Source organism: Buteo buteo, chromosome 13, assembly GCF_964188355.1.
Source record: "Buteo buteo chromosome 13, bButBut1.hap1.1, whole genome shotgun sequence".
NCBI lineage: Eukaryota > Metazoa > Chordata > Aves > Accipitriformes > Accipitridae > Buteo > Buteo buteo.
Genome location: NC_134183.1, coordinates 11449036 through 11476904, shown reverse-complemented (window position 1 = coordinate 11476904; position 27869 = coordinate 11449036). Strand labels below are relative to the sequence as shown.

Genomic DNA, 27869 nt, shown 5'->3' with positions numbered 1-27869 from the left:
GACCGGTGGGCGAGGACTGACAGAGCCAGGGAGGTGGGCTCCCAGCCGGACGGGGGGGCGCCGGGTGACACCGTCCGGGGCCTCCCCGGGCCGCGCCCGGGCAGATGGAGCAGAATGACGCTCAACACGCAAAATAAATGTATTTTCTCATCCCCGCAGGCAGCACACGGCGGGCGGGGCGGGGGGTGGACGACTGCTCGTGCTGCAGAGGACACTGACAAGCCCGCAGCTTTCCCAGGCCGTTACGGCTGCGGCGACTCCGCTTTTGCCGGCCTCGGCGGGGGCGGGGGGTATTTTATAATTGAAGTGATAATGTTAAATATGCAAATGAGCTGGGGCAGCGCGGGCGACGCTTGGCGGCTGGGCCGGGGAACGGGCGAGGCGCAGGCGCGGGGGGGGCGCTGCCGAGTACGGCAGAGTGAGAAGAGTGCGCGTGGTGCCCGGCTAGCTCAGTCGGTAGAGCATGGGACTCTTAATCCCAGGGTCGTGGGTTCGAGCCCCACGTTGGGCGCTTAGCTTTTACCTACTTCCTCCCTTTTTTCTTTGTATCTCCCCCACACACACTCGCTCCCGCACGGCCCTTAAGTCAACAATCGACAACCAACCGATACTTTATCTCCCCGGGACTTGGGGGGGCGGGGAGAGGCCTGGATGCGGGGTGCTCCGCCGCAGACCACAAGTCCCAGCATGCCACGGGGGATGCGGCGGGACGCAACGCGCCTGCGCGGCGCGGAGGGCGCTGGGGCCGGCCGCGCATGATGCGGCGGAGGTGGTGAGGCCCCCGCGGGGAGGGGGCGGGAGGAGGGAGAGTCACTTATAAATGGCGCCCAAGCAGGACCCCAAGCCCAAATTCCAGGAGGGTGAGTGCGGGGGGCTGGGGGGGCGGCCGCGGCCTGGGGGTTGCGGTGTGGGGAAGGGAGGGCCCCGAGGTGGGGGTGAAAGCTGAGGTGGGGAGGCGAGGCCTGGGCGGGGGGGGGGGGTCCGCCGGGGCCGGCTCCCAGCGGGGCGGCGGCGGTGGGTTCCCGCGTCCGCATCAGCCAGCGGTCGCTGGAAAGCCCGGCTTTCAACCCGCTGCTGCCGTTCGTTTCCTTGGTGGGTGGGCCAAAAAGAAACAAAGGAAACGCTTTAACGGCGGGGGCGGGGGGAAATCCCGCCGCCGTTTCTGAAGAGTCGCAGTCCGAGGAGATGGACTTGCGGCGGGGACGCTGCAGAGCGAAAGGGCCCGGGGCGGCCGTGGAGGAGGCTCCTGAGGGGCCGAGTCCTGGCCCTCTTCCGTCGGGGCTCAGGTGGGGCCGGCCCTGGCTGGAGGCAGCCTCTGCCCTCGGCCAGGTCTCTCCTTTGTAATAAAGCAGAGGGTAATTACAGTGCTCCGTCTCGCAGTGCTTGTGGCTCTGAGGCAAGCTTTCAATAAGGCCTTCGGCTAGGCCGGGTTTGGACTCCAATGTTTATGGTTCATCAGCACAGAGAATGGTTTGGTTTTTAGCTTTCACTGCTCAGCCCTAACAATGTAAGAATATGGGGAAGAAAATGAATTCCAATAGTCTTTGTCTCTCTTCCTCATCTTTCTTATCAAGAAGATGTGGGGCCTTCCTGTCCTCTTCTATTCTAAATATGCCTCATTTTCTTGCAGGCACGGACATTCATTGGCATTAAAACTGTTGGACTCTCTGAAGTCTGTCGGGATTTTTAACATGGTCGTTATTTGCTTTTCCTTGACAGGGAGCGCAGTTAGGGATCCTTATGCAGGAGGATTCACAGGGGCAGTGTTTGGACTACAGCTGACAGTTGTGGGGGAATCCATATTTACAACAAAGCACCAGATTATATTTTTTCTAGATGAATAAGGGTTAGGATGATGCTTTTCCGGAGACTTATTTTGCCTACATTTTGGTTTTTAGATAATGGTTGTGGTTGATACTAATATAGGTAAATGAAAATGCTAGACAATGGTAAATGAAAACTTACGTCACCCTTTCTTCTCTACCTGTCCCTCGCTTTGGCTTCTAAGCAGGACTTTCCACAGGATTGTGATTTATCTTTAAAAGTGCAGTTTGCAGCAGAATGACTGGAAGCTGGCCATTCTGGGTAGCTTAAACAACGGTGTAATTGTGTGTACTTTGTGGCTGCTTGTGTCAGAACGTTTTCAATCATGCATCAGCATTCCATGCCACGCGTTAATACCAATGGTATTATTAACCTGCAGAAATAATCAAGATTTTAATGTATGATTTACGTTATAGTAATTAATGTGAAATCAAGTGAACTACAAAAACTAAAACTTAAGTAGAATTCCAGGCTAAAATTACGTTCACAGCTGTAGGAATACGTGCAACCTAAATCTAGTATAGAAGTTAAAAATTTTAGGCTTTTCTCCACAACGTAAATATGTTTGTGATCTCAACTGTGACATTAAAAAGGGAGAAAAGTGCTGTGAATAAAGCTTCCTGCAGGCCTAGAACTTAAATGCTTTATTGTGTCCCTTCATAGCATGACAAATGAAAATTATTTTAATTGTAGATTTTCAAGCTAAGTGTATATTAAAGAGTGATAGGTAGACTTAGAAGTTATCCAGATTGGCATTTTTCACAAAGCAAAGGGTGAGGAGGAGGCTGAATTTTTTGTGAAAACCTATAAGAGCTAGGAAATAAAAATGTCAAGCTAGAAGTATGAGTACCCCTTAAACTGAAGGGGCTGATGTATTTATGCAGGCATGAGAAGTGAGATCAGCATTGGGGCAGCTATGAATTAAGGGTTGTAGGTACTTCAGGTGTTCTGCATTTTGACACTGATTTTTTTTTTTTAAGCAAATACAAAAGTGTCTCAGATATCAGATCCAACTTCTGAGTTGCTTAAGGCACGTTTTTCTTCTTCTGCTGATGAGACTGCTGTGTTTTCTGGTCTGTTCTGAAGATGCTAGTTAGCCTGCAGCTCTGACGTGGATGGGAAGGCTTCATTGGTAGTTGTATTGTTGATCCACAGATTGAGAACCTCTTGTTTCTATAAATACTCTACATGAAAAACACTCGAAGGAGTGGGCAGTTGAATTCTGACTTTCCCGAGCTTTTCCTCACATGAAGCTTTTTGATGGTGTGGTGAGACTAGAAGACATGCCTGTTCAGAGCCTAACTGGTGTTTGAGCCATGTGTGCTGGCCAGGTACCAGCGTGGAAGCCATTCGTATGCAACAGAAATGCTCTGTGTAGCTTGCCATCTAGGGGTGTTAACAGAGCATGCTAGCATGTTCCAATATTTTCTACCAGCTATTTCAGCTAAAGAGCTGTTCTCCTACAAATACTGTCTTTGGGATAAGGAATAGGTGTGGGTGTTCTGCTGCAGTGGTGGCAGTGTGTAGGAGAGAATGGTCTGTAGGCTCAGAGGAGAGGCCTTGTGCTGGGAAGGAGTGAGAGCCTGTTAGGCTATCATGAAAACAGAAGAACCCTTTCTGCAAAACTTGAGATTCATGTCCTGTTTTTTAAAAATAAATAAAATAATTATTGGTAACTGTGAACACCTTACCTAGAAAGACCTTGCACAATAATTGAAATAGAGATGTGTTTTCTAGTAGCACTAGTGAGCAGTATGACATATGAGGATAATAATGTAACTTCTGATTGTTAGCCCTGATTATAAAGACATTTTCTTTTTTTCAGTAAAAGTACTGCATGTACCAAAATGGGCACTTCTGTGAGAATCTTTCTAAGTCTTTTTCTTTCTTGATACATTTTACAAGTTGAAATACATTTTTGACCTAGTTGCGTTCTTAGACTTTACTGTGAATACTCGTTTCAGCTTTATGGAGAGCATGGGATCCTACAGATTGGATAATAATGAAATCTTAAAACATGAGCAGTTCTTTTCAGTCAACGTAGGAATGAATAGTAAATTTATAGTTGCATCTTGTTCAATCAGAGTCTGGATGTGTTAGATGAAATGTGATAGTAGCCATGCTGGTTGAAGAGGCTGTTGCTGTTTCAATTTGTCTCCCAGTCTTGGTGGTGAAATGGTGTGTCTGACTCCTCCCTCATCCACTTCAAGCAAAAACAGGTGGTTTGTCATCAGCCACCTGATAAACTGTGTAACTGCCCTGATCCTGCCAGCAGTTTGTTTTGGGAATGACTACAAGAACTGCTCTGCCCCCTCACCAAAAAAAAAAAAAAATTGAGCTGTGGGGATGTTCAATTTCTGTTTGCAGAGCGAGTGTCTGTTTAGAGCCCATCTGGTTAAAAGTTTCATCAATGTCATGTTATGTGTCTGTTGGATAAAGAGGAAAATAAAGCCAGAATTGAACAGGATTCAAGTTAATGGTACAATGTGCCACTGACTGTATTTATCACTTGAATATGCAGAAAGCGGTTTTGAAGAGCAGAGTAAAATTTACAATGGTGGGTACTTTTAAATGCATAGCCCATGAACTGGTCCTTCCCCACCCTAGTCATTCCTGAGCTGCTCGCAAGGAAGAAGACATCCGGAGTTCTATTAACTGGTGAGATGGCCTGCTTCTGCACACCTCATTCCCAGCGCAGTCAGAGGACTGAATAAGTACCTGCATATGTGTACTGCACAGCCTGCACATGGTGACTGTGAGAGCTCTCTTCTGTCCTGTGTGTCTTGGAAATAGTGGCAGAACTGGATGTGTGCTACACCCTGGAGTGTATTACACAGCTTGTCTCTCTGAAAATGTGAGGTACTGCAGCTTTCAAGAAGGAAACATCTGTACTCAGATATCCTGTGCTAAGTATGTTCAAATTCCCACAACATAACTGCACAATAAGACCTTGCCATTGAGGGTAAAAAAAAAAACCCAAAACCAAAAAAACCCCAACCAGACTGAAGAACAATCTCTTCCTACTTAAAAACCACAAAGTGAATGATTTTTCTTGCTGTTGCACAAACCTGGCATTCTTCTATCCCACAAGTAGGATGAGGAAACAATGTGGGGATCTCTCACTTCCTGACTTCATTGAACTAGAAATACCAGGTGGTGTACCTCCTGCAGGAAAAGGCGCACTAACAACACTTGCTTTCATTTGTGTCAGAAGCTTAAGATGCAGAGGTGACATCTCTTATGAGAGATAATTTCCTGCTCTGAATCAAAATGCAATGTCATGGGGACTAAAGAATCCCTTACACTAAGACAGTTTTACCTGCTTACTGCTTGAGTACTTAGGCTGAAGTAGTCCATTTGTATTGAGCCAGTGTGTTTTGGTGTCTGCATCTGAAATTCAAGGCTTTGAAGGAGTTCTCTGTTGCCAGCCTTGCAATAGGATGCAAGGGTGCCTATAATTTGAATTGACAGTGGCTGGAAGTATGAGCAGGAATGCAAGTTTCTGGTGCCAATTGTTTGCAGAAGTAATCAGCCATTCTGCAGAACTTTGGGCAGGCTTGGACATCGTTTGCATGCAGCTGTCCTTGCATGAGTGCTCTTCAGGGAGTCCTCAGGAATCTTTGCTTCATGGCCTAAATAATCAGAGCTCTGATCCTCTTTTGTACAAGAGTGAATTTGCTTGTCAAACACCAGCCTGCTTCTCAAATCAGTATTTGCTTTTGAATTTCTTCCTAGGTTGACACTAGGTTCATGCTGTCTTGTACTTGATGATATATTTTACAGAAATGGCACATTGGTGGTGTTCTAAGATGTTTATCTGCAACTTTCTTTCAGGTGAACGAGTGCTTTGTTTTCATGGACCTCTCCTTTATGAAGCAAAGGTATGTGTGGTTGCTTACTGCTGCAGATGGTTCTGACTGTTCCCCAAGAAAATAAGGAATTGTACTAGTTTACCTACTGTGCCTCACTAGGTGGGATTAAGGACTAAAACTAAAATGAACAAAAACCTGATAATGTATGAAAACAGTTTTAAATCCTGGAGCTCTATATTATAGAAAAATTGTAGAAAACCCAGTGGTACTATGCAGCTATTCTGGTTAACTACTAAAGCCTGGGTGGTCTTAGTGTTGAACATCTGATACACCTGTATTCCCAGAACACTGGAAAGCATTTGTGCCCATAGGACTTGGTGCTGGTGCTAATGCATGAGCTAGTAAGTTAGCTGCAGTTTGAGCTTCCTCAGAGATGTAGGTGGCTGAGTACAATCAGTGGTCTTCAAATGGAACAATGCTGCAGGAGATAATGCTGGATTAAAGTGACAAAGGAAGTGGCATTCTCAGTTCTGGGTTTTTAACTGCAGAAACCGTGCATTGCAAATTTGTGACTTGGAGGAGTATTCCTACTGCTTCAGTTGCAGACTTCTGCACGCTTTCAATGATGCGCATTTCTTGTGGGCCATAAGCAGATGTCACTGCCATGGCATCTGTTTTACTGAAGGTATAGCTCCTAACTTGACTGCCTGTTTCCACTTCCTCTGAAATTGAAAAAGAGGGCTTTTGTAGCTGTGTGGATTAGAAGACTTGCAGAAATGCCTGGGGCACCTTAAACAGATTTAGTTTAAATCCATCTGCTTTTAGTGTCAGTAAATATTAACTGATAGGACAACTTGAGAGGTGTTAGTAGGGAGGCAGCTAGCAATGCTTGATGTCTCTTTTCATGCTATCAGGAAATAGTCATTCTAATGTTAAAATAATGTCCAGAGCATTGACAGGGGACATACTTGTCTAAAACATTTTCTTGAGTGATTCTGCTCTGTTCTCTCCCTTGCTCTATAACTGGAGGACAAGTTCGTTGTGAATGTATGCTCAGAGTGTTGTCTTCTGCCAGTGCCTGTCCAGGTGCTAGTACAGAGAAGAGAGCAATCAAGGCTTCTGTTTCTGTGGAAACAAACTTCTGTTAGCAGCAATCTTAACTCTTTGGTCAGTTAACAGCCCGGAGCTGCTACAGTGGTGTGCTTCTTCATGTTGTGCTGTGCCCCTCTTCTCTTTTACACAGAGTGGAATGAATGTTGCAGGAACTGGCTCTGCCAGCTTGGTGCTGGAAGGGACTTCCCATTTGGCACAATTGCTTTTGGCTGACTATTTATATTGAGAGTCTGAATCCTTCTGGGCTCCTGAAATGGCAGAAGGAACTGGGTTTAATTTTACAAAGGTTCTTTGTAGGTAGTAATGAATAATAACCTTAGCTTTCCTCCTGTTCCTTTGATGTGTTTTTCTTCTGTGATTCTCAATACATAAGTTTTGTTCCTGATGACCGTATCCTTGGCTTCCTGTAGCAAGATGATGAGAGAAGCACTCATTTGTGTTAGAGTAGTATGAAAAATTATGGCAAACGCTTTGTACCTCTCTGTACAATGCAGAGTTAAATGAGGTTCACTTAAGGCACTTCTAACCTCCAGCTGGAAGAAAAAGATTTTGGTACAGAAATACATTTGAATCTTCTTTTACTTCATGCTCAGTTCTTACATTTTTCAGAATAAGTAGACACTTTTTAAGCACGCAGTCTGTATTTGGCTGGCTTTTAACTTCAGGTCTGTCAAAATGAGCCACTGGTGCAGTAGTATAGTAAACAGGACTAAGATATCCTTACTCCTAGTTGCAAGTCTGGGTGAGACTGCGTTTAAGTTCCGTATATGGCATTTTGGAGATTAGTACTGAAATATGATGTTCCTCTCGTTGACAATTTTTTTAATGGAAGAGGGTATACCACATTGAGGTCACCACAGTGGTCTTGAGAAAATGTTGTGTAGCAGAGGGCTCTGGCCTCTCAAATATTTAGGAGGTGACTCAATTAGCACGGCAAGAAAATAGCAATTATGACTTCTATGAGTAATTTTTTACTTCAGTGGAAAAAATCCTGAAAAAGGGACTAAAAGCTAGAGCCAAAGAGGGCGATTCTTCATGTTTTACAACATCCTCATTATTTCATTGTTAAAGTGGTACGGTAGCACCTACATCTCAACATCTCCAGAACAAGACTTGACGACTTTCTGGATGAAGTGCCAAAGCTGGTGGATTTAATTTGGTATAGCCAAGAAGTTCAGGGACATGTGCTGGGCACATAATTAAACTAACTAGGGTTATGTAGTTTCTGTTCTGGGCTGGTTTTGGTTTGGTTTGTTGGTGGTGGTGGTTGGTTTTTTTTGAGGAAGAGGCATGTCTCTGGCTGTGTTTTTTCTTTTACATAAACGTGGTAGCTTGAGCTCTTATGTGCCAGACTGTAGGGGCAGGAGGAAGTTGTGTTGTTACTGGGCAGCATGCACAGTTGTTCCAGCTCACCCAAACATATTCCTCTGAGCTGAGGCAGGGTCTTGCAGGCTGCGACCAGGTCTGTGCTAAACTGTAAGGCAGAAAAGTTTGTGAGGGACACTTCTGAATCTGAATGATACTGTGGAGTAGTTGGAGCAACCCTGTTATATATGTATTCTCTCTTCTAATCGTCTTGCCTTAATATCAGTGTATGAGGAAGTTACTGTATTCATAGGCCAGTCTTTTGATGGAAATAACTGTTTTTATTTACCTCATGTATACATTCTTAACCTAGAAAAAGCCCTTACTGCAAATCTTTTTACTGAATATAATGCTCTCTCTGTGGCTGTAGAGATCCATATTATTTATTTTACTTTTGAAGACTCCTCTACTTCAGCCAGCTTACCTGTCTGTGAGGTAGGGGCCTGCATGTGAACAAGCTCTCTAGTGAATGGCTTTTGGCTAACCTGGGGGTAGTGAAGTGACTGCTTGTTTACTCTTCTGGTCATCCTCAGGGGTTTCTGATCCTTCTTGTGAATGAAGGTGTCCCTTTGGATAGCTGAGTAGAGTCGCTTGTTTGCCTAGCCCTTCCAAATCTGTAAATAGGCAGTAACTTGTGTTAGAGAACTTACTTTCTGCTGTGAAATAGCTGCTGGTATTTCAGTCGCTTGCATGGAAATCTCTGCATGCTTAAACTCTGAAAGCTAAAAAAGCAAAGCTCATTCAGATCTCTTTGTTCTCATTGATACTGACTGAACTTTCTTCTCTGTTCCAGTGTGTAAAGGTTGCCATAAAGGACAAGCAAGTGAAATACTTTATCCATTACAGTGGTTGGAATAAAAAGTAAGTATTGCATAAAATGAAAGCAGTATTTCATTGTCCTTTACGGGGAAAACGCAGGCTTTGTCAGTTTGAATGTGAGCTTGATGGACTAGCACTACCATGTCCCTGTCCTTAGGAGATTTTTCTGAAATTGACCTAAATGATTTTTATACATAAGCCAATGATTTATAGTAACACAAAGAAAACATTGCCTAACTAACCCTTCAGAGCTTTGTATAGACAAACTGGCTTAGGGTGTCAGTAGACTAATGGTGATGCTTTATAGCATTGTTTGTTCAAGTTTGAAAATAGTTACTGTAATTCCTCCCTGGCAGCAGTAGCTAGTACAGAAACTTCCTTGTTACGTGTTGGTAGGAGAGGCAACCCCTACTGAGGTGGAGCAAAACTCTACTCAAATACACAGTGGACTTTACTTTTATACCACTTTTGGCAAAGAAGTTTGGTAGCAGAAATTTGGAGAAGCATGGCTTACTGAAGGCTGTGTTCAGAATGGGAAAGGCTGTCTATTTTAGTCCTTCACAGCAGCAGGCTTAGCCTGTATTTCAGCTCTTGCCTCTCATGCTGAGGTAAAGTTAGAAATACTTTTCCCTTCTGCAAAAATGGTAGGATTCTAGGTGAGAGAGGCTGAAGAATAAAGGCATCTCCATGAAATAAATGTTGAGCCCATTAAAGGTGAATACTTTCATTACATTATTGCATTTATGTACTTGTCTTTTTTCTTTCATTTGAATTCTGTTCTACCACTAGGTTTTGAACTTAGAAGTGGGTTTTTCTTAGCAATTAAAAGCTTCAGCTCTTCAGACTCCAGAATTCTTTTCAGAGAGCGCTTTCCTGTTTTGTTTCATTTTAATGCTGCAGACTCTAGAGTGAAGACTCTTAGTCACCAGTATCTTGATCTCACTGACATGACTAAAAGCTGAACTTCATGTTTTAGTATGTAACTTCTTAAATGCATCCGCACAGCCTCCCTGCTGAATGCACAGATAAATGTTTTATTGTAAACACTGACAGTTACAGGGAGTCTAATTGGTTCTTCTGGTGGCTCTTGTATATTAATGAGGCAGCATAAATTTGATACTTCCTCTCCTTGTTTATCTCTGATGAAGGGTGCCGTAAGTGATGTCGTGACTCCTGCTTTTCTTGCTTGCGCTGTTTGAGTTTTTTTTGCCTTCAAGCTTCCAATTAACTACATTAAAAGTGGCGTTGCTGCAAGATCTAGACAACTGGGGCAATATGACTCTTTAATCTTGGTTTCTATAATTATGGTCCTTTGTTACTTGTTAATTGCTTGACTTCTTAATTTTTTTGCAAATATCAACAGTTAGGATACTAAAAAAAGTTTCTTCGTCATACAGTATAATGTGCTGCACAGTTATATAGCACTTCTTTTGAAGGTCTCTTGCAGCTATACAGGCAGGAGTAAGACAAGTGGCTTAAATATCTGACCAAAGCACTAACCTAAAAACATAGTCTTAGAATGTGTACAGCTGAAAATATGTTTCTCTAACTTTTGGATGCTAAGCTTGCCTTTGCCTTGTCTTAACACTCTTGAAGACCTTGTACTTCTTGTACACCTCCATGTTCTAAGACTGGCAGCTATTGCCATGAAATGAAAATGACACAGAACTCTCTATATAAAGAGTTTTACCTTGCATACTTCAGAATAACTTGGCCACTTTTAATGTGTTTTATTTGAAATAAATTGTCAGATTGCTCAGATTATCCACTCTTTGTCAAAGTGGAATTCTTGCTCGTAATGGCAATTTCCCCAACACCTGTTCTCTTAAATCGTTCACTTCAGATTCTTCAAATATTCATGCCATCTTGGTTTCCTTCACAGACAGAAATCAGAGCTCTTCTTCTTACAGTAAGATCTTATTGCTGAATTTGTTAACCTATAAAATGTTGGAATAGATAAAGGAAACTTGCTTCATAATATAGTTATGGCTACAGGTGTCCCATAATTTAGCAAGTGTAGAAAATTTTTATTTTCCTGAGATGCTTCTTTTAAATTAAAGACAGTCCCCTCCCTCCTAAATTGCCCATCCTTCAAGTTTGGGAAACTCTTTGGAAATGACTGAGGGTTACATTTCCCTAGAAAAATCATTACAGCTTCAGTAAGTGGGGAATGCGTTTGGTAATTTACACTTTCAGTTGTGCCAGTCCATGACTTGATACGAAAGCAGAGTTCAGTCTCAAATTCTGTGAAGCTTTTAATTGACTGTTGCGTGTAGAATGCAATTATGTAATGTTTTGAATGATCATTTGACTTTTTAAAATTTTTTTTCAGCTGGGATGAATGGGTTCCAGAAAGCAGAGTGCTCAAATACGTGGATACCAATTTGCAGAAACAAAAAGAACTTCAAAAGGCCAATCAGTAAGTATTTTTGTTAGAAATTGTTGTCAGTAAATTTTTTTTATAGAGCTTCCATCCAACAACTATATATCAAGGGAAGTTAGTGAGTTTCAAACAAAAAATAAAACCTTCAAGGGGTGTTCATATGTTTGTTTATTCTTGAGATGCTTTGGCTTACAGAGGTGTTCTGATCTTCATCCTCTAGCAGTTTAGAAAGAGCAAGCTGCTACTTAATTTTAAAATGGTGACTTGAGATTTTAAGGAAGAGCGGGTTGATGAGACAGAGAGGCAGCCTGACTAACTGCAAGTATATCCTGTAATGTGGAAATTAGGTGGCTAAAAATGACCCTTGTGCAGTATCCTTAAAATGTATTGTTAAGTGGTAAGGATCTTCTCAGACAGCTTCAGGATGCCTACAAATACCTTGATTTTTATGAATGCTAATATTGTATTTCTTTAATAGAAATGCTTTTATTGAGAAGCTGGTTTATATTTTTCAGAAGCAGTGTGCTGCTTCTGCATGAGTCAGCATAACAAGGATGGTGGGAGGGGGAGGAAATGGGTGTTCATACTGCTAAGTGTTGTATGAAGAAGACTAAATTTTCTTGGTATTGAGTTGAATTTGTTCCTGCTTGTGACGCATACTGATTCGCAAAGCCATTTACTAGACATTATCTAAATGTTTTGCATAACCTGTTACCCTTTAAGGGGAAAAAAGCTTCTTTTTCCATTAAAGTCTTTCTTACGAATTTACTCTTATTTTAAAGGGAACAATATGCAGAGGGGAAGATGAGAGGTGCTGCTCCGGGCAAGAAGACTTCTGGTCTGCAGCAGAAAAATGTTGAAGTGTAAGAAGCTTTTTAGTTAAAAACAAACTAACAAAAACAACCACAAAACAAAAAAACCCTGAAAACAAAACAACCCACCCAAAAAACCTCCCAAACTTTTGCTTGTCAGTTGTACTATTGATCTTTAAATAGTATTTTTCTTAGAATGGTTCTGCAGGCTAAACTACATTACTTCTGACACAACCCATACAAAAGTTGTTTCGCTTTTGTCATATCAAAAAGGGCTTTGTTGAAGTATTTTATTAAAACTGCCTTCTTAGATTGTGCAGTGTTTAATACTGAATCAAGGTACTGAGTAGACACACTCTGTGCTTTTTTGCACTTTATTCCTCTTAAGTTAGTGAACTGACATTCAAAAAGTGGTGAGTCTTCTTAAGGCTTGTGTGTCTCATTGAAATCAGTTTCTATATAGAATTTTACAGTTCGTGCAAGCACTTTTGAATAAAATCCTTAAAATACCTTGCCTTCTTACTGTACAATTGTTAAAACTGCATTTAAAGAGTCTTTGTTTTGCTGTTTTTGACAAAACTAAACTCATATGCTATTAAAAATGGTTTTGCATCTTAAGAGACCAGAAGCAAGCTCAGACATTTATTAGAAAAAATAATTTCAGGATGTAACTGTCAGTTTTCTTTCATTCCATCATTTTTGTTTTTCAGAATAGCCTTGCATGGTGTTACGTTTAGATTTCATGCAATCAGTACAGCTCTACTGCTCTTTGCTCATGTGCCATGAAACTCTTCTGGTGGGGATAGTACTACACTTAATTATGAAGATGGTCATTACTAATGTGATATTTTGAACTCCTAACTTCATTTAGGATTCTAGTCTTCATGAGGAAGCTGCTGAAATGACATCAATTCCTACAAAGAGCATTTGGCAGCAGCCTCAGATTTCATGTCTCATTTATGGGCAATTTTATGTTACAAAATATGTATCATTGATTTGAGAAGTGCAGCAGTAGTGGAAACAGCTGGGTTTTTGGCGGTGTGGTGTGTTTTGGGTTTTTTGGTGTTTTTTTTTTTTTTTTTTTTTTTCCCCCCCTCTAGATCCTGAATGCAGATTTCACTTTGGGATTAGTCAAAGCCTAGCCAAGGCTGTAAATTGGTCTCTGGGATGGGGAGTCCAACGGATCTGGCCATAATGCTGCATGCATGCTCCATTGTGGTCTTGTCGCTGTAGGTTCTGAGGTGCTTTAACACCACTGGTTTGGTGTGCTCTGTCAGCTCAGGATGGACCTCTGACAGGGACCTAGACACCTGTTTGTCTTCATTTGGGGGTGGCAAAAAAACCCAAACCAAATGTCTGTTTAGACAGTTCCTAATGAATGTCATTAAAATCTAATTAAGCAGATCTAAATTATGACCATTACTAATTTGACTGCTTAAGTGGTTGTTGCACCTGAGTCTTCTTGCATTTTAGTCAGTGGGAGTAGAATTAATTTCATGTGTAACTTTGACACAGGTAGTGATGACTCAATTGTAAATGTCTACAATTTGCATTACAGAGAACATCCCAATAGTAACTTCAGGATTAGGGTTCCCCGTACTGTCAGCTTTAGTCATCTTGGTAGTTCAGACTGATTGCAGTGGGATGAGTTGTTCTCTCTGGCTGAGTAAATGGTAAATGTTAACCTGTGCTTGAAATCAAAGTTGGCTTAATCCTCTCAATAACACCTAATAATGTTGCATCCAAGGGAGACCCACACAGTAGAAATGACTTCTTCTTAAGCCTCTGTGTAACTCTAAAGCTTGAAAGCATATTACCAGGTCTGTCTTTACTTTCTGGTTGAAACCAGTTGGGGAAAGGGAGTGGCTTTGCTTTTTGCTGTCATCACTAGGTTGTTTCCAGCATAGCAAAACAGATGATAACCTAATTCTCTAAAACTTCTGTTTCAAGTTGATTGGAAAAATTAATTCCTTGATGGTGGATTTTCAGAGTTGTAAAGGGGAGGAAGTAAAACCTGTCATTAGAATAGCAGTCTTGCATTGTGAAAGTTATTTATAACAGGGTCCCATATGCTTGTTGCACTGATCTTGCTCCTAGTCTCTAGCCATTATCAGCATCCAATGCATCCTTCTAAATTAGACCTGTGCTTCTTTTCAACAAAGTCTCCCTATTTTTCTTCCCTATTTGGAGGCCGAGGGAGAGGAAATACTTTGACTTATCCTAGCAGTGATGCAGGGTTGTGATACTGATGTATTATTGACCAAACTACTGCTTCTCACATCCTGCTTACCATTAAAGGCAAGATGGCTTCTGAAAAATCTCAAACAACAGTTCCAAAATAAAACTTCTGGATTGTTCTCTTGTTGTAAATCTAAGGTCATTGTAGATACATAAAGTACTGATGGTGGGGAGGGGGAGAAACTGATCACGCAACTATTCTAAAAGGGTAACACTGTCAACCTATTTGGGCCTCAAAATTTACCTTTTGTAGCATTCTTGGAGGATCAGACAAAGGGAAAGGTAACTTATATTTTGAAACTTATTCTTCAGATAGCCAAACAATAATGGAAAGGAAATAACAATCTAAGCACAGCTTATCCTCCACGAATGTTCAGTTCAGTAAGACTATAATATGCTGCTAAAAAAGGTAAATTTTTGAATCTTAAATAGATTCTCTTTAAGGCTAAACACTAGGTCTGACATTCTTTCCTTAACTCAACCCCCATTGTGCCTAGATTTTTCAGACGAGATGGAGCGCATACTGTTTGCTGTTTGGAGACCCCTACAATATCGACGCGGTGAGTTAAGGATGGATTGTCAAACCAGGATTTTCATCCTGAAATCCAAGTCTCCGTGCTTTCATAGATTTCTCTTTCAGAGACTCTTAAAGTCCTCAGCTGTAATAATGTAAGCTTTGGTAGCAGTTCAGTTAACAATTATAAGTACTGCAGTATATCATTTTGGTTTTTTTTAAAGCCAGTATGGACCACCTCTTTTTAGTTTCTCTGAAATGTATACCTTTTCAGTTGGGTTAGGGTACAGTATGAGTAGTCAAATGCATTCAGTGTGTCCGCTGTTTAAAAAGAAGTGGAGGACAACTGACTTCAGATTTTTGAAACTGGATAGTTCTAGAGGGTTACAGTTGGTCTGCATGTTTACTGCAGCCTGGAGTTCTGCTTTTCTGGAAATAAGTAACAAACAGCACTGTCTTCTGTAAGTCTTAGGAGCAAGGCTGCTATGTTAGATAGTGTTAGAAATGTGAGGTTTGAACTTGGTCCTTAATGTGCTTATATTTTTATTGTTGGCTTGAGTCTGTTCAGAATAACTGTTTCTGTAAACTGCAGCAACTGGTTCAAAAAGCTTTTGGGGCTATTTGTAAGCAATATTTGATGAAATAGAAATATGCATGAAATGCAGGTTGTATACATTTGTTTTTAAAATAATTATTTTAGCTAGAAGCTATCATAGAAAAAAATTTTTGTATGGGTATAGCAGTTGCCAAAAATGAAATAGAACACTACAGATACTGGCTTCTGCAGACTGTTTTATATGTCGCTCTGCTGAACTTCAACTTCTAAGAGTTTACGCTACCTTTCATGGGCCTAATATGATTAATTTTCAAAAAATCAGTAAACAATCAGACTTAACAGATGCTTGGAAAATAAGAAGGGCAACTGAGAGTGTTCTGGAGGGAAGATACGGCACTGAATAATAAATTTGAGAATAGCATCTGTTTTTAAATGATACTATATGCAAGCAGTCTCATCAGAGATGCTCTCAAAACACTATCTCAACTTGGGAGTTACTGTTTTTTCTTCTAATAGAAGTCTTGTTCTTCATCTGAACATATTACTCAGAAGCATATGCTCCTGCTGCTTGTCTCCTGTGGCATCCTCTGCTATCTTTGGCACAGCTAGTAGCTCTCACAAGCTACTTCCAAGTCCTCTAAATGTCAAGCAGCATATGAATATGTCTACATGCCAGTTGTCTAGGCCTGTAACAACATTGGAATGGCTACACCGGCCCAAGCTGGAGATTTTCCTAACCTGTTCGGCTCTCTAATGGTCACCAGTAACATATGCTTAGGGATAATCAACTGAGTCAAGCCTAGAATGATGCTCTTCCCCAAATACCCTTTTTGCTTCTAGCAGTCTGCCGTTAAGAGACTTCAGAGCTGGAGGCTGTATCCATGTGATGGGTTTAATAACCCTTTGTAGGACTCTCTTGTATTTATGTAATAACGTCTGAACTGTTTGGACTTCTGGCATCCCCGTCATCTTGTGGCAGCGTGTTCTCATTTTAATTCAGTACTGTCTGTGTTGAAGAGGGGAGGAAAGAGGATGACTCCTTCTGTCTTTTTAATGTCTGCTGCTTTGGGTTTTTGGTCTTTTCCATCTGTCTTGAGGAAAGATTGATTAGTTCTTCAAGCTTTACCTTTTATTGCTAGTGATACCTCTACCACATTTCCCCTCCTCTTCCTGTCCAGTTGTCAACTTGAGAAAGCCCTTGTCTGCCTGGTTACTCGTGATACAGAAGTTGTTGTACACTACCAACTGTTCTTTTTACCTCTTCTAGTTCTATTGTGTGCCTTCTAAGGTTGGGTTGCCTGACCAGGCACAGGAGTCATATATGTATATAATCCTGACTTTTCTTTCTCTCCTTTTGCTAATAATGTTTGATTTAATTGAATCTTCATAGGAATGCTTCTTCTCACAGCTAAGTTAGTGACCAAGCTGCATGAGCAATAGTGGCTAATTTCACGCTTTTTTCCAACATTCTTACTTTTCACACTTGAATCTTTTAATTTTTTATTATTATACAGCTTGTATTAGGAGACACTTTGATTTCATATAGCTTAGTTGCAAGTGTTGTTTTATCAGTAAACTGGCACCTGATCTCCTTTTTCTGGCATTTACAAATGTATTGAACTCAAATGCCTGAGACCAAGTCGTAACTACCTTCATTCTCTGCTGCTCATATCTTAACCAGCTATAGTAGGGAGGTTCTGACAGACCTCTAAGTTCCTTTAAAAGGCACATGGATTTGGGGAAAGTAAAATACTTGTTATTGTCCACAACATTTTTATCTACCAGGTCATGGGCTAACTGTTGTGGAGTAAGTAAACCATCCAAAGTCTTGTTTTTTTCCTGATGTCATTTGTCTGTGTTGAATTCTATTTTCTAAGCTATTTTTACTTTCTACTGACAGTTTTCTAGATATGTCCAGAAGACGCTCCAGTTTAGAGCTCTGAGCATTAACACCAACTCTTGTGCAAAGATTGCTGGCTGCTTGAGGTGGTATCCAAGGTTCTGTGACAGATACTTAAGATTATCTTTCTTCTGATGAATCTCTGTGGAAAGGTGAAGTGTAATCTTTCAGTATGTTGTCTTCTATGGCATCCTCTTTAGTCTTACCATTTGATCGTGTACACGCTCCTGTTTTGGATACTGAGATTGGGAGTTCAGTATTGGAAGTCCATGCTTTTGTGGCATGAACTGCTTATTTTCCTTCCAAGTCTGTCACTTTTGATATATAGCATTTCATTGTTGTGAGCTGTTCTGTAAGCTGTAATACTGTTTGTTTTCTACTGATTATCTTGTTTCTACACAATTTCAGATGGTTATGTCAGTAGTTCATTTATTTTTGGCTTTCTAATTCAGTCTCACATTTTGATCCCCAATAGTTGAATATTCTTGTTATAGCTCTGTGTTCCTGTTCTGCTAAAATAGAACCCTGCAACAAGGGCTGGATTAGCTTCTTACCAGAACTGGTTGCTGGCCCTGCTGCTTTGAGGAGGTAATGTCTGACTACAGTGGGATGCATCCTTTAAGTTTGTACTGCAAGGTCTTCAGCACCTTGCACTTCTGTTCAGTCTTTTAATTAACTCTTTCAACAGCAGCTTCCTTGAAACCTCCATGCTGCTTTTTAGTTTTGTTGTCAGTTTTCAGTGAAAAATGCTAGTCAATAGAGAAATACGTGAATGAAGAATAGCAGCTGAGCTGTACTTGCTATATAAAGAGAAGTCAATTTAAGTTTTTGTACTGCTTCTATACAGCAGTATAGGGCTTGCAGTTCGTAATGTAGTTGTGAAGTGGCACAAATGGACATGTTTTAACCCATCCTAGATATGTTTCGCCTTTTTGTGTCACTTCAGGACTTGTGTTCCATTTGTCCTTGCAGGAAGACATTATCTGCCATCATGAGGAACGCACATGGTGTTCTTCAGCTGTATGTCTCAAAATGAGTCTGCTTGGTCTGATTAATGGAATCTAGTTATCTAAGAAGTGCTGCTCATCTTGGGCTACAACTTCTGTCAGTAGGGCTGTCCATAACCTCTGTGATACAGATGCTGCGTCTTTCTTCTGGATATCAAGTGCACTGCATGCTTCAGTGACTGTACACAACAGCAGCACTTCACCTTGCACAGCTGTCTTCACCTCATGAAGAGTGTTACTTTAGACAGTCTGCTGTACAGGCTATCAAAAGTCTGCCAAATGCTAATGTTTTGTCTCTAACCTTAGCTCTTTCTGTTTGTTCTCTAACTCAGATTTGTCTTTTAGACTTTGCAAACAGATGGCTGCTTTGACTTGAAGCAGAGGCATATGACTTGAAATATAAGGAATGAGGTGGGAGAGCACAAGCAACTGCCTACAATGGTTCTTGCTAGACTTTGTGCGTCAGTAACATAGATGTGGTTTACTGTCCTAGTTGTGGTAGTTTAAGTACTTTATATTCCCTGTCCCGATTTTTTAAGACTCTGGTCCTAGACTAATGCTTAACATTATTTTTATTTTGTGACTTTAATTCTGGAAAGGACTCCCTGTTCCTCCGTGTTGACTCTAGGTTTGGAAGAAAAGACTTTCTCTTCAATACAGAAGTCCATTTTCAGTGACTCAGCTTGGCAATTGTTCAATTGTTCCTTCTTCCTGGAGAGAGATGGTCTTTATTCTGCCCAGTTTAAGCCTAATGGTTGTTTGACTTGAAGCTTGAAAAAAGCCTTACTCTTCTTATCTTCAGACCTTCCTAGAAACCCTACTTCCTGATTCAGATAAACCCAGTTCAAAGCCTGAATACAAGAGTCACTTGAGATAGTGGTGAATTTCCAAGGAAATAATCTTGTACTGGTAAAGAGTTTTATCTACAAAATCTGCCATTTTTTTTGAGAGGTTTAACTGGACTCCTATTAATAGTGAGCAAATTGAAACATGACTAGTAGTATTCTTAACCATTTTCAGAAAATATTAATTAGTAAATATACAAAGTTCAGATAATAACAAAAATACCTGTTAGGACAGTTTAATTTTGTCATTGTTACTCTTGACCTATCTGAATATTTATGTATCGTGTGCATTGTATTTCAGGTTTCTTTTAAAATTTTTGGAAGTACAGCTCTTCATTTGGAATAAAAATAAAGGCTAAGGATAGAGACGTTAGAGAAGTGTGAAGTGTGTAAATTAGAACAGTAAGTGTTGAGAGAAGCATTTGGAAGAAGATAAATATTAGGGACAATGCTATTTAGTACTGTTCCAAATATTTCTAATAAGTGGCAAGTGTAATCGCGATCTCCCCTAAAAGTTGATGATGGAATTGTAGGCAGTCCATGCAGCTTCATGCATATAATTCTGATAGTGCTATGTAAAATTTCCTCTACTGCTGTAGTGGTAAACCTGTGTGAGTTTTTTCAATACTTTACTGGAAGATAATTCAACTGGAAGTTGACTGAGATTTATCTCATAATTCCCAGCACTTCTGTTTCCTTGTCCCATATTCTGTCTCAAAGTGATCCCTGAAATACAGAAATAAACCACTTAAAACCTAGTGTAGTTTTCCAAGAGCTCTTGGAAAGTATGAAACGTGTAGATGTTACTTGCGTAAGTGTCAGTCAGTACTGTTTTTAAATACTTGTGTTCTTGGCATGCCTTCTGGGGTTTTGTAGGTTTAAATTTAGTGACTCCCCCCTGCCCCCCCCCAAAATGGTGAATTCTAACCAGTTACATGAAAAATCTTGTAGTGTCGTAACTGTGATGCTAAGTCATATCTGACATTTCTTTCATGTGCTTTTATCTAAATACTCCATAGGCTACTGAGTATTCATTCATTGTTCTGAACTTGGTGGACAATTTTGCTGGCTTTCTACTTTCGATTCTTTAAATACTGCTGTCTTTATATTTGCAATAATTTATGTTCTTCTTGCAGGAAAACAAAAAAGAACAAACAGAAAAGTAAGTATTCCTTTATTTTGTATATAAGTGGATATCCTTAGTGAAGGATTCTTAGCTGGAATAAGACCTTAAATCTGCCTCAGTTAAGTTTACCTACTATCACCTTGTGTTGTTCATCTTGGACTTCAGATGCCTCTTCCTCTTGGTCAGGAGGAATGCATACTTTTCTGGTTTGTACATGAACTACTTGTTTAAGTCTGACAAGATTTTGTCCTCTTGCAAATTAAAAGCAAAGTGTATCTCCATGGATCTGTTGAAATAATTTCATAAGTGAAACTTATGTTTCCTTATTGAGATGGAGATGTGGCATATCTGCAAAGCTGAGCTGCTGGTTCCAAAAATTTTTCCGAAGAACATTACAGATACTGACATATTGGTTTGGTTTTAGTGCAGAAACCTCCATCTTCAGATAAGTGTAAATACAGCAGTTTGTCACAAATATGTGGGACTTCCAGAATACAAGTAATATTTAAAACAAAAACACAAGTGAAAAGGTGGCCTGAGAGAAGTCTGAGTCTTACTTTTAAATCTTTCTTTTAAATCTTTCTTTACTGGTATTTCTTACTGACTTATTAGACTTCTTAAGCAGCATAATGTCTGTCTTCTGTACAGCTCCAGGAATTGGAGAAGGGAGCAGTACCAGTGAGACTCCTCAGCCTCCTAGGAAGAAGAGGGCTCGAGTAGATCCAACGGTTGAAAGTGTATGTACTTCTGATTCCCTCGCAGGATTTTGGATAGAAAACAGGAAGGTTACTTTGCTCAGAAGTACAGGCACCAATATTTTTTTCCTGCAGTATAGCAGTGTGAAATGCTACAACTTGCAAAACTACGGTTCCCAAGTGGCCTTGAAAAATCTAAGCTATTTCCTTATTCCTTGTGGAGCCTACAGAAATTACTGTAGTAATTCTTCAGTCCAGTGGTGTATGTCAGTTGTGAAAACAAGGAATATGGGTGACTCTTAGCTTGGACAGTTATCTGAAAGTAATTAGTCTGGCTTCACTTTTTTCAGGAAGAAACATTTATGAACAGAGTTGAAGTAAAGGTGAAAATCCCAGAAGAGCTGAAACCATGGCTGGTAGATGACTGGGACTTGATCACCAGGCAAAAGCAGGTAATTTTGTCAAAGGAACAATCTGGCCATATATAGGTGAGGACACTAAAACTAGAATTTCATACCCTCTTCAAGTGCAGTGTAGTGAAATCTCTTGTGGAGTTTGACAGCAGCCTGACAGCTTACTTGACAGTTCTTATTCCAGTTGGATTTTAACCAAAGGTCACCTGTGAGTAGGACTGTGGCTCAGCAGAGTTGCATGTAAATTTGTAGAATAGACTTGGTCTACTCAAGCATAAGCTAGAAAGGCAAATAATTTTAAATACTTAAAGCTTAAGTGTGATGTTAACTCTATGCATTCTTGGCCTGCTGGTAGGTTTTGAACAGTTTACTTAGTTGGCAGAGAATTGGTCTGTAGGAACATCACATGTGATGCCTCTTTTAACCTCGGCTTCTTCCTGCCTTGTTTATGTGTTACTGCCAAGTTCAGCAAGTATCTTAAGTTGTTCTACAGCTCTGACAGAAAGCTGCCACGTAAGATAGTGATTCTTAACTTCTGCCAGGCTGGATCCATATAAAGCTTCCTGATACAGTAAATTAAGCTTTGCTTTCAATTTTGAAAGTATAAAAAACCTTTCATGAACTTAAAAAGTATTAATGAATCATTACTTGTTTCTTGTATGAAACCACTACTACAATTGGCAAGAAGCATAGAAAATACTGTTGAAAACTGGTTGTTATTGTTTGATAGGCTGCAATTGCATGCTCTAACTTACTGCTGCTCTGAGGTACTGTCTCTGTTCTTGCAATCCCAGACATGTAAAAATCTTGTTCAAGTCCTATGTGGATAAGGCTAATTTTCTTGGTGAATACAAATCTTAGACTTGCATCAGCAGTAAAGGTGCTTAAGCACTGCTGTGTGTTACGCTGACTCCAGTTCTGGAGATTTAGGGGTTTTTTTTTTCCCATTGAATGTCTTCAGACTGTAGTGCTCTTGTGAAAGGAAATGGATAAGTGAACAGGGTCCCATGCTTAAAAAAACCTCCCAAGTATGTGAATTTGCTGTACTACTGAGCCTTGCCATATACAACTGAACTAGTGTCTGTGGGTACAGATGGTCTGTGTATGGTGTTAAAGATGAAAGTTAATCCTTCGTGAATCATGGCTGGGAATATTTTTTCTTCAATTCTGTAAGCTCTAATGTAGCTCTAATATTCTTCAGACTGTGCAGGCAAGAAAACTTTCTGGCAGGTGCTTGGCAGGCTTATTTGCTTTGCAGTAATAGTAGTGCCAGGTGCTGAACTGTGGATGCAAGAAGAGGAGCAGACAGAAGAATAGGCAAAAATTATCACCATTGCTTTTGTAACTGCTGTGTGGCCTGGTGTAAGCAGGTCTGTAGGGGCATGTGTGTGCTTTGCTGCGTACCTTTGACTCTTGGGGTGACTTCAGTAGTTCATCATCAGGTTGCTGTTGAGCAGTGTGAGTGTTAAATGGAAACATGGATATAGTCACTGTTACAGGATTTTTTTTTTGTACGCACCATTAAAACAGTTGGGTGTTCTTTAATATCTGAACCTGTAAGTTTTATTCTAGAAATGTCCTTATGTATGTTGATTTAAAGTTAGCATGCAGATATAAATGTCTGCGTAAATTAGAAAACTCGTATTTGCTCGGTTTCGCTTCTTGTGTAGCTCTTCTATCTTCCGGCCAAGAAGAACGTTGACTCCATTTTAGAGGATTATGCAAACTACAAAAAATCACGAGGAAATACTGATAACAAGTAAGTGGTGGCCATTTCAAACCTTCAATATTTCTCTTGCTGTTGTTCGACCTGTATTTCATGGAGAATTTAGTAAGGTTCTTAAACATGTCCCAGCCCTATGTCCAGCTTCATGTTCCAAGACCAAGGTGATAGAGGAGTTTAGAAACCGTTGAGGAGGTAATTCAAGAATGCAGTTCTGTTTTCTGGATATTATTTCTGCTTCCCCCATGTTCCTTAGGCCTTTTCCTAAAGGAAGCTGATAAAAGTCAAGTGAATAGTTCTCCACCCCTTCGTTCTAGCTCAGGCTTCCTACTTTGGGTGAATAAAGTTATTGGTACTTGCTATGTACAAGCTGAACAAACTATCAAAAAAGCTACCTAGCAGATGAGCAAAGTGTTACTGTATGGGTGGACTCTCTCACGGAGGTAGAGGGGTGGGGGACAGAGAGGTAGATGATGACTTGTTAAAAGAATCAGATGGGCAAAGCTAATTACTTTGAGGTGATAGCTTTGAAGATTCTTACTTGTAATTACACCAGCTGTCCAGCCCTGACAGCAAACAAGGTGTGTTTTTATTCTTGAATGAAGCTTCCCTGTTTTAAAGGGAGACAAACTAGAAATGTGAAGTTATTTTCTTCCATTCAAGAGGAAGCATATTATTGACTTGTCAGGGTGTTTTAACATTCTTTTATGTAATTGTCCTAATGTCTGTCCTAAATTTGTTTGCAGGGTGGAGTGAGGGTTGTACTTCTCAGATGTGCAGTGTCACTGCTAATTCCTATACAGTTATTCTTCAATTAGTTGTGAAGTTGGAGGCCTGCAGGAGTTTGAGAGGCCTAGTTGGAAAGGGTCAGTTGCCTGAAATATTTGGTGGCTGTCCCTTTCCATTAAGGAGGAGTTCAGTCTGATTATTTAAAGTAGCATTGCACTTTTAAACTGGTGTGAGTTGGGATTAACTTTGGTTGAAAACAGAAGAGTGGGTAAGTGTTCTTAAAAATATTTACTGTTGCTTGAAAGGACTCTCTAAGAGTTAATTTCTTTGAGTAGATGACTAAAAGCAAGGCTTTTCTCGGTTTGCCTACATTCTTACTGAGTTCGGAACAGTCCATTTTTAAAGGAGGTCTTGAAAAGCGTTGCTCCCTGTGCTGCACATTTTAAGGTCTCCAGACAAATTTCCTTGAAAAATCTGAAGGCTTGTGAAAGATCTTTATGATTTTGGTGGACTGACTGAGCCAAGTCTCATCTTGTGTCCATCCAGTCACTAGAACAAGACTTGCAGCGTTTTCTCTGTTTACCAGGGAGTATGCAGTCAATGAAGTTGTGGCTGGAATTAAAGAATACTTCAACGTCATGCTGGGAACTCAACTGCTGTACAAGTTTGAGAGGCCCCAATATGCTGAAATTTTAGCAGATCACCCAGATGCTCCAATGTCTCAGGTCTATGGTGCTCCACACCTACTGAGGTTATTTGGTGAGTATGATCTCCAGAGATTGAAGAAGAGCAGTTAGAAGTATTTGAATGCTTCCTTTTCTTGTCTTGAGATTCAGTGGATGTGAAACTGCAGAAATTTGACAAGCAACTATGAAAAATGTGGTTTCATTCTTTCCTTACTCTGTGTACCTAAAATGTTCAGAGCCACTCAGGGATTTAGAATGGAAATGGATTTTCAGTAGTCTAGTTAATTTAGGTGAGCTTCTATATTTTGGAATAGGCTCCCGGGCTGCTTTTATATGCTAACTGTAAGGTTCTAGACTGTACTTAAATACTTGTTAAAGCTGTTGTTTATAACTAACAAGTACTACTTCTTTTGAAACAGTACGAATTGGAGCTATGCTTGCTTACACTCCTCTTGATGAGAAGAGCCTGGCTTTGCTGTTAAACTATTTGCATGACTTCTTAAAGTGAGTACTTTTTAAGTCTTTCAGCAAGAAAGGAAAAGTTCAGTAAGCACAGGCTTTTGTAATGTGGCCTGTTTTCAGTGAACAATTGTTAAATAACACACAGAGATATAGATAGATATATAGATAAAATATCTATATCTTGAGCCTGTGTGTGGTATCTTCACCAAAGATTGCGGTGAAGCTTTCTCAAACTCTGCTGTACAGAACATGAGTAAGACTGGTTTTAATTTCTCTCCAGTTAATAGTGAGGTTATTGCTAGTTAGATGTGTGTTTATGTATCTGTTAGTCTGCACTTTTAAACTGTCTTGAGTCTACTACTGGTTTCAAAATAAATATTGAAGCATTTATTTGTAGTTGCTATAAAAAGCAGATGACAATTACAGCAAACTAGTAAATTACACAACAGTTACTCAACAACAATTGAGCAAATGTTAAAAACAGATGAACCTTACTAATGTTATTTATGGGACAGACTGTCATTGTAGCTTTAGTGCACTGGAGTACCCTGTGGTGCTGTAGACATGTTACATCCCCGAGTCCATTCGATGAGGGGTGATGGCATTTAATGCTTATCTTCTGCTATTGCGCTTAGTTGACTGTTGCTTGTTTTGCTCTAGCCATCATTCAAGTACCATATTTATGCAGACAGAACTTCATAGTCTCCTACTCCTTGTCTCTACCCCTTTGAGTACCATCAGTAGTAAATGGATTCTTGGTACAGCAGCTGACTGAACCTCAAATGTGAACTGTTTCATCCTGTTAATCTTAACCTCCCTGTGCTCGCTTGGAGCCAGAGTTGCATGACAACTTGTCTGGAATTGATGATTATTTTTTTTTTTGGTGTGAGCTGTCAAATCTTTAATTGCTTTACACAGCTGACTTTTTAGTAGATACATGTTGGTTTTCTACTCTTGAAATCATGTTTTATGGTCTCGGCAAACACCTAGTAATTAGCTTATGTGATGCTAAACAATGGAGACTTTAGGCAAGAAGGTAATTTAATGTTTTCGTTATTTTTTATAGGTATTTAGCAAAGAATTCCTCTGCATTGTTTAGCGCCAGTGACTATGAAGTAGCCCCTCCTGAGTATCATCGGAAAGCAGTATAATACCATGCTGCTTGACAGTGAAGTGATAATTGGATCCTTGTAATACTGTCCACTTCTACATCTTGTTCTTCACCTTTCTATTGCACATGTCTCTATTGCACAAATTATGTAAACATAAAGTGAATAAAGTTGTGTGTTTAAAATGGAACTGGCATTTGTAAGTTCTGAAAATTTCTTGTCCTGAAATGGAAGCTTGGAGTTTAACGGGAACTCTTTGGTGTTTCTGGCTTGCTACTGTTGTTTGCATCAATGGAATGTAAAAAATGCATTATGATATTTCATTGTACGAACTCTTCAGTGCTTGTAGGTCTGTTTTGACATTAAGATTTGCTTCACTAACCTGCTTTATTGTGTAGTAATGACAAATGCAGACTCTCAGACCCATGGGGCTTGTGATCATCTAGTGTTGGTGCTATTGATTAGTCTGACTTTCAAACCCATTTACTTTCTTGGTGTTGGAAGTAAAATGTTTGGTCCATAAATGTATGCTTTTATTTAGGTGGTCGAAGGACTGTGACTTTTTTATATTCTAACAATAGGAAAATGCTTTATCATATTGTAGTGTCTTGGAAATGTTGGTCTTTCAAAGAGCTGTTTTACAAATCTTCAAATAAACTTTTTTAATTTCAAATGTTGTTTCTAATATTTGTATTTGCATCAGTCACTACCTTTTGACAGTGTCCTGTCAAGTATGACATAAGTGTATTAAGTGTAGTATAAAGTTCTGCAGTACTAACTTGGGAGATGCTGTGTTTCTTTTTAATCCTAAGGACTAGTAAAGCCCATGCATCCAGTTCCAGTGGGGAAAGTGGATTCTTTTTCTCTGGGATCATTATATAGTCTGTAAGTAGTGATAATGCAGTTTTACTACATTTGTTGCAGAATTCTTAAAAGGCTGCTTCTTAAAAGCCTGAACCCTGAGAGCACTCTTTGCCTGGCTTCTGTCAATCACTTTCCCATTCTAATTCAATTTTCCATGTATAGTAGTATCTTAAATGGTAAACTGGAGGGCAAGTGAAGTGTGCTGTGACTTGTACTGCTCTGGCTGCTGTTTTTAATGTCCTTCTGGAAGCTGTTACTCTTGCTCCTGATTCTTGACTAAGTACCATTGCAAAAAAAGCTGTGGCAAAAGCTGAAATAGGTAGTAAGAGAAATTTTAACTAATGCTGATATGAGAGGGTCTGACACTTCAAGGTGCCTTGTGTATATTATTTTCATGGGCAGATTTGTGTTGTACTTGGCTTTGAACTCTCAGTATCAGGCGTGTAAAACTTTACTCTTGATGTTGCAAGTTCCCTGCAAGCTTCCACACTTTTTCTGGGAAGGTTGCTAATGGAATTTGCTCTGAGCTGCACAATACATGGCTTAGACTATTGTGTAAGTCTGTCTAGTCTAGCTTTTGTTTCTCTTCCTTGCCTCCCTGTGTATTTCCCAAGGCAGCTTGTCTGTGCTCGGGCATCATGAAGTTACAAACTTGCTATTCCAGCCCTCTCAGCCAAATTCTGTCTGGGAGCCATCTCCTGTTCAGGTCTTCTGTCTACATCTCCTTCTGCCCCTAGGCCTATTAAGAAACTCTCCTGTAACAGCTCATTTAGGTCAATTTTATGGTAACTCCTTTCTGTTTGTAAACTGTGCCTACACCCTTTGTTACTTAGAAGCTCAGAATTCCCCAACCCAGTAAGAAGGGAAGTCAGCT

At 40.2% G+C, this 27869-nt stretch overlaps 1 protein-coding gene and 1 non-coding gene across 5 annotated transcripts; both read left to right on the top strand.

The window, feature by feature from the left end:
* The first annotated feature begins 438 nt into the window (after positions 1-438).
* Positions 439-511, top strand: TRNAK-CUU (transfer RNA lysine (anticodon CUU)). Its single transcript has one exon. It is a non-coding gene; the product is annotated as a tRNA-Lys (tRNA).
* A 214-nt stretch (positions 512-725) lies between these two features.
* MORF4L1 (mortality factor 4 like 1) lies at positions 726-26804 on the top strand. Of its 4 annotated transcripts, XM_075044711.1 has the most exons (13): positions 726-860; positions 5659-5705; positions 8908-8975; positions 11266-11352; positions 12099-12179; positions 14864-14926; positions 20325-20350; positions 20963-21051; positions 21360-21461; positions 23093-23181; positions 24461-24633; positions 24980-25064; positions 26089-26804. In XM_075044711.1, exons 1-13 carry the CDS (start codon positions 821-823, stop codon positions 26171-26173), a joined length of 1035 nt encoding a protein of 344 aa, XP_074900812.1. In that variant the 5' UTR covers positions 726-820; the 3' UTR covers positions 26174-26804. The 4 variants fall into 4 exon arrangements, with proteins under 4 accessions (XP_074900812.1, XP_074900813.1, XP_074900814.1 ...); XM_075044712.1 differs by lacking the exon at positions 14864-14926; XM_075044714.1 differs by lacking the exons at positions 726-860; positions 5659-5705; positions 8908-8975 and adding an exon at positions 10799-10842.
* Positions 26805-27869: the final 1065 nt, after the last annotated feature.

Bases quoted from the DNA above. Each gene is read 5' to 3' on its own strand.
- MORF4L1 (XM_075044711.1), top strand. From the start codon at position 821: ATGGCGCCCAAGCAGGACCCCAAGCCCAAATTCCAGGAGG. The intron at 11,353-12,098 runs GTAAGTATTTTT...CTTATTTTAAAG, and splicing joins GAACTTCAAAAGGCCAATCA to GGAACAATATGCAGAGGGGA. The intron at 21,052-21,359 runs GTATGTACTTCT...CACTTTTTTCAG, and splicing joins TAGATCCAACGGTTGAAAGT to GAAGAAACATTTATGAACAG.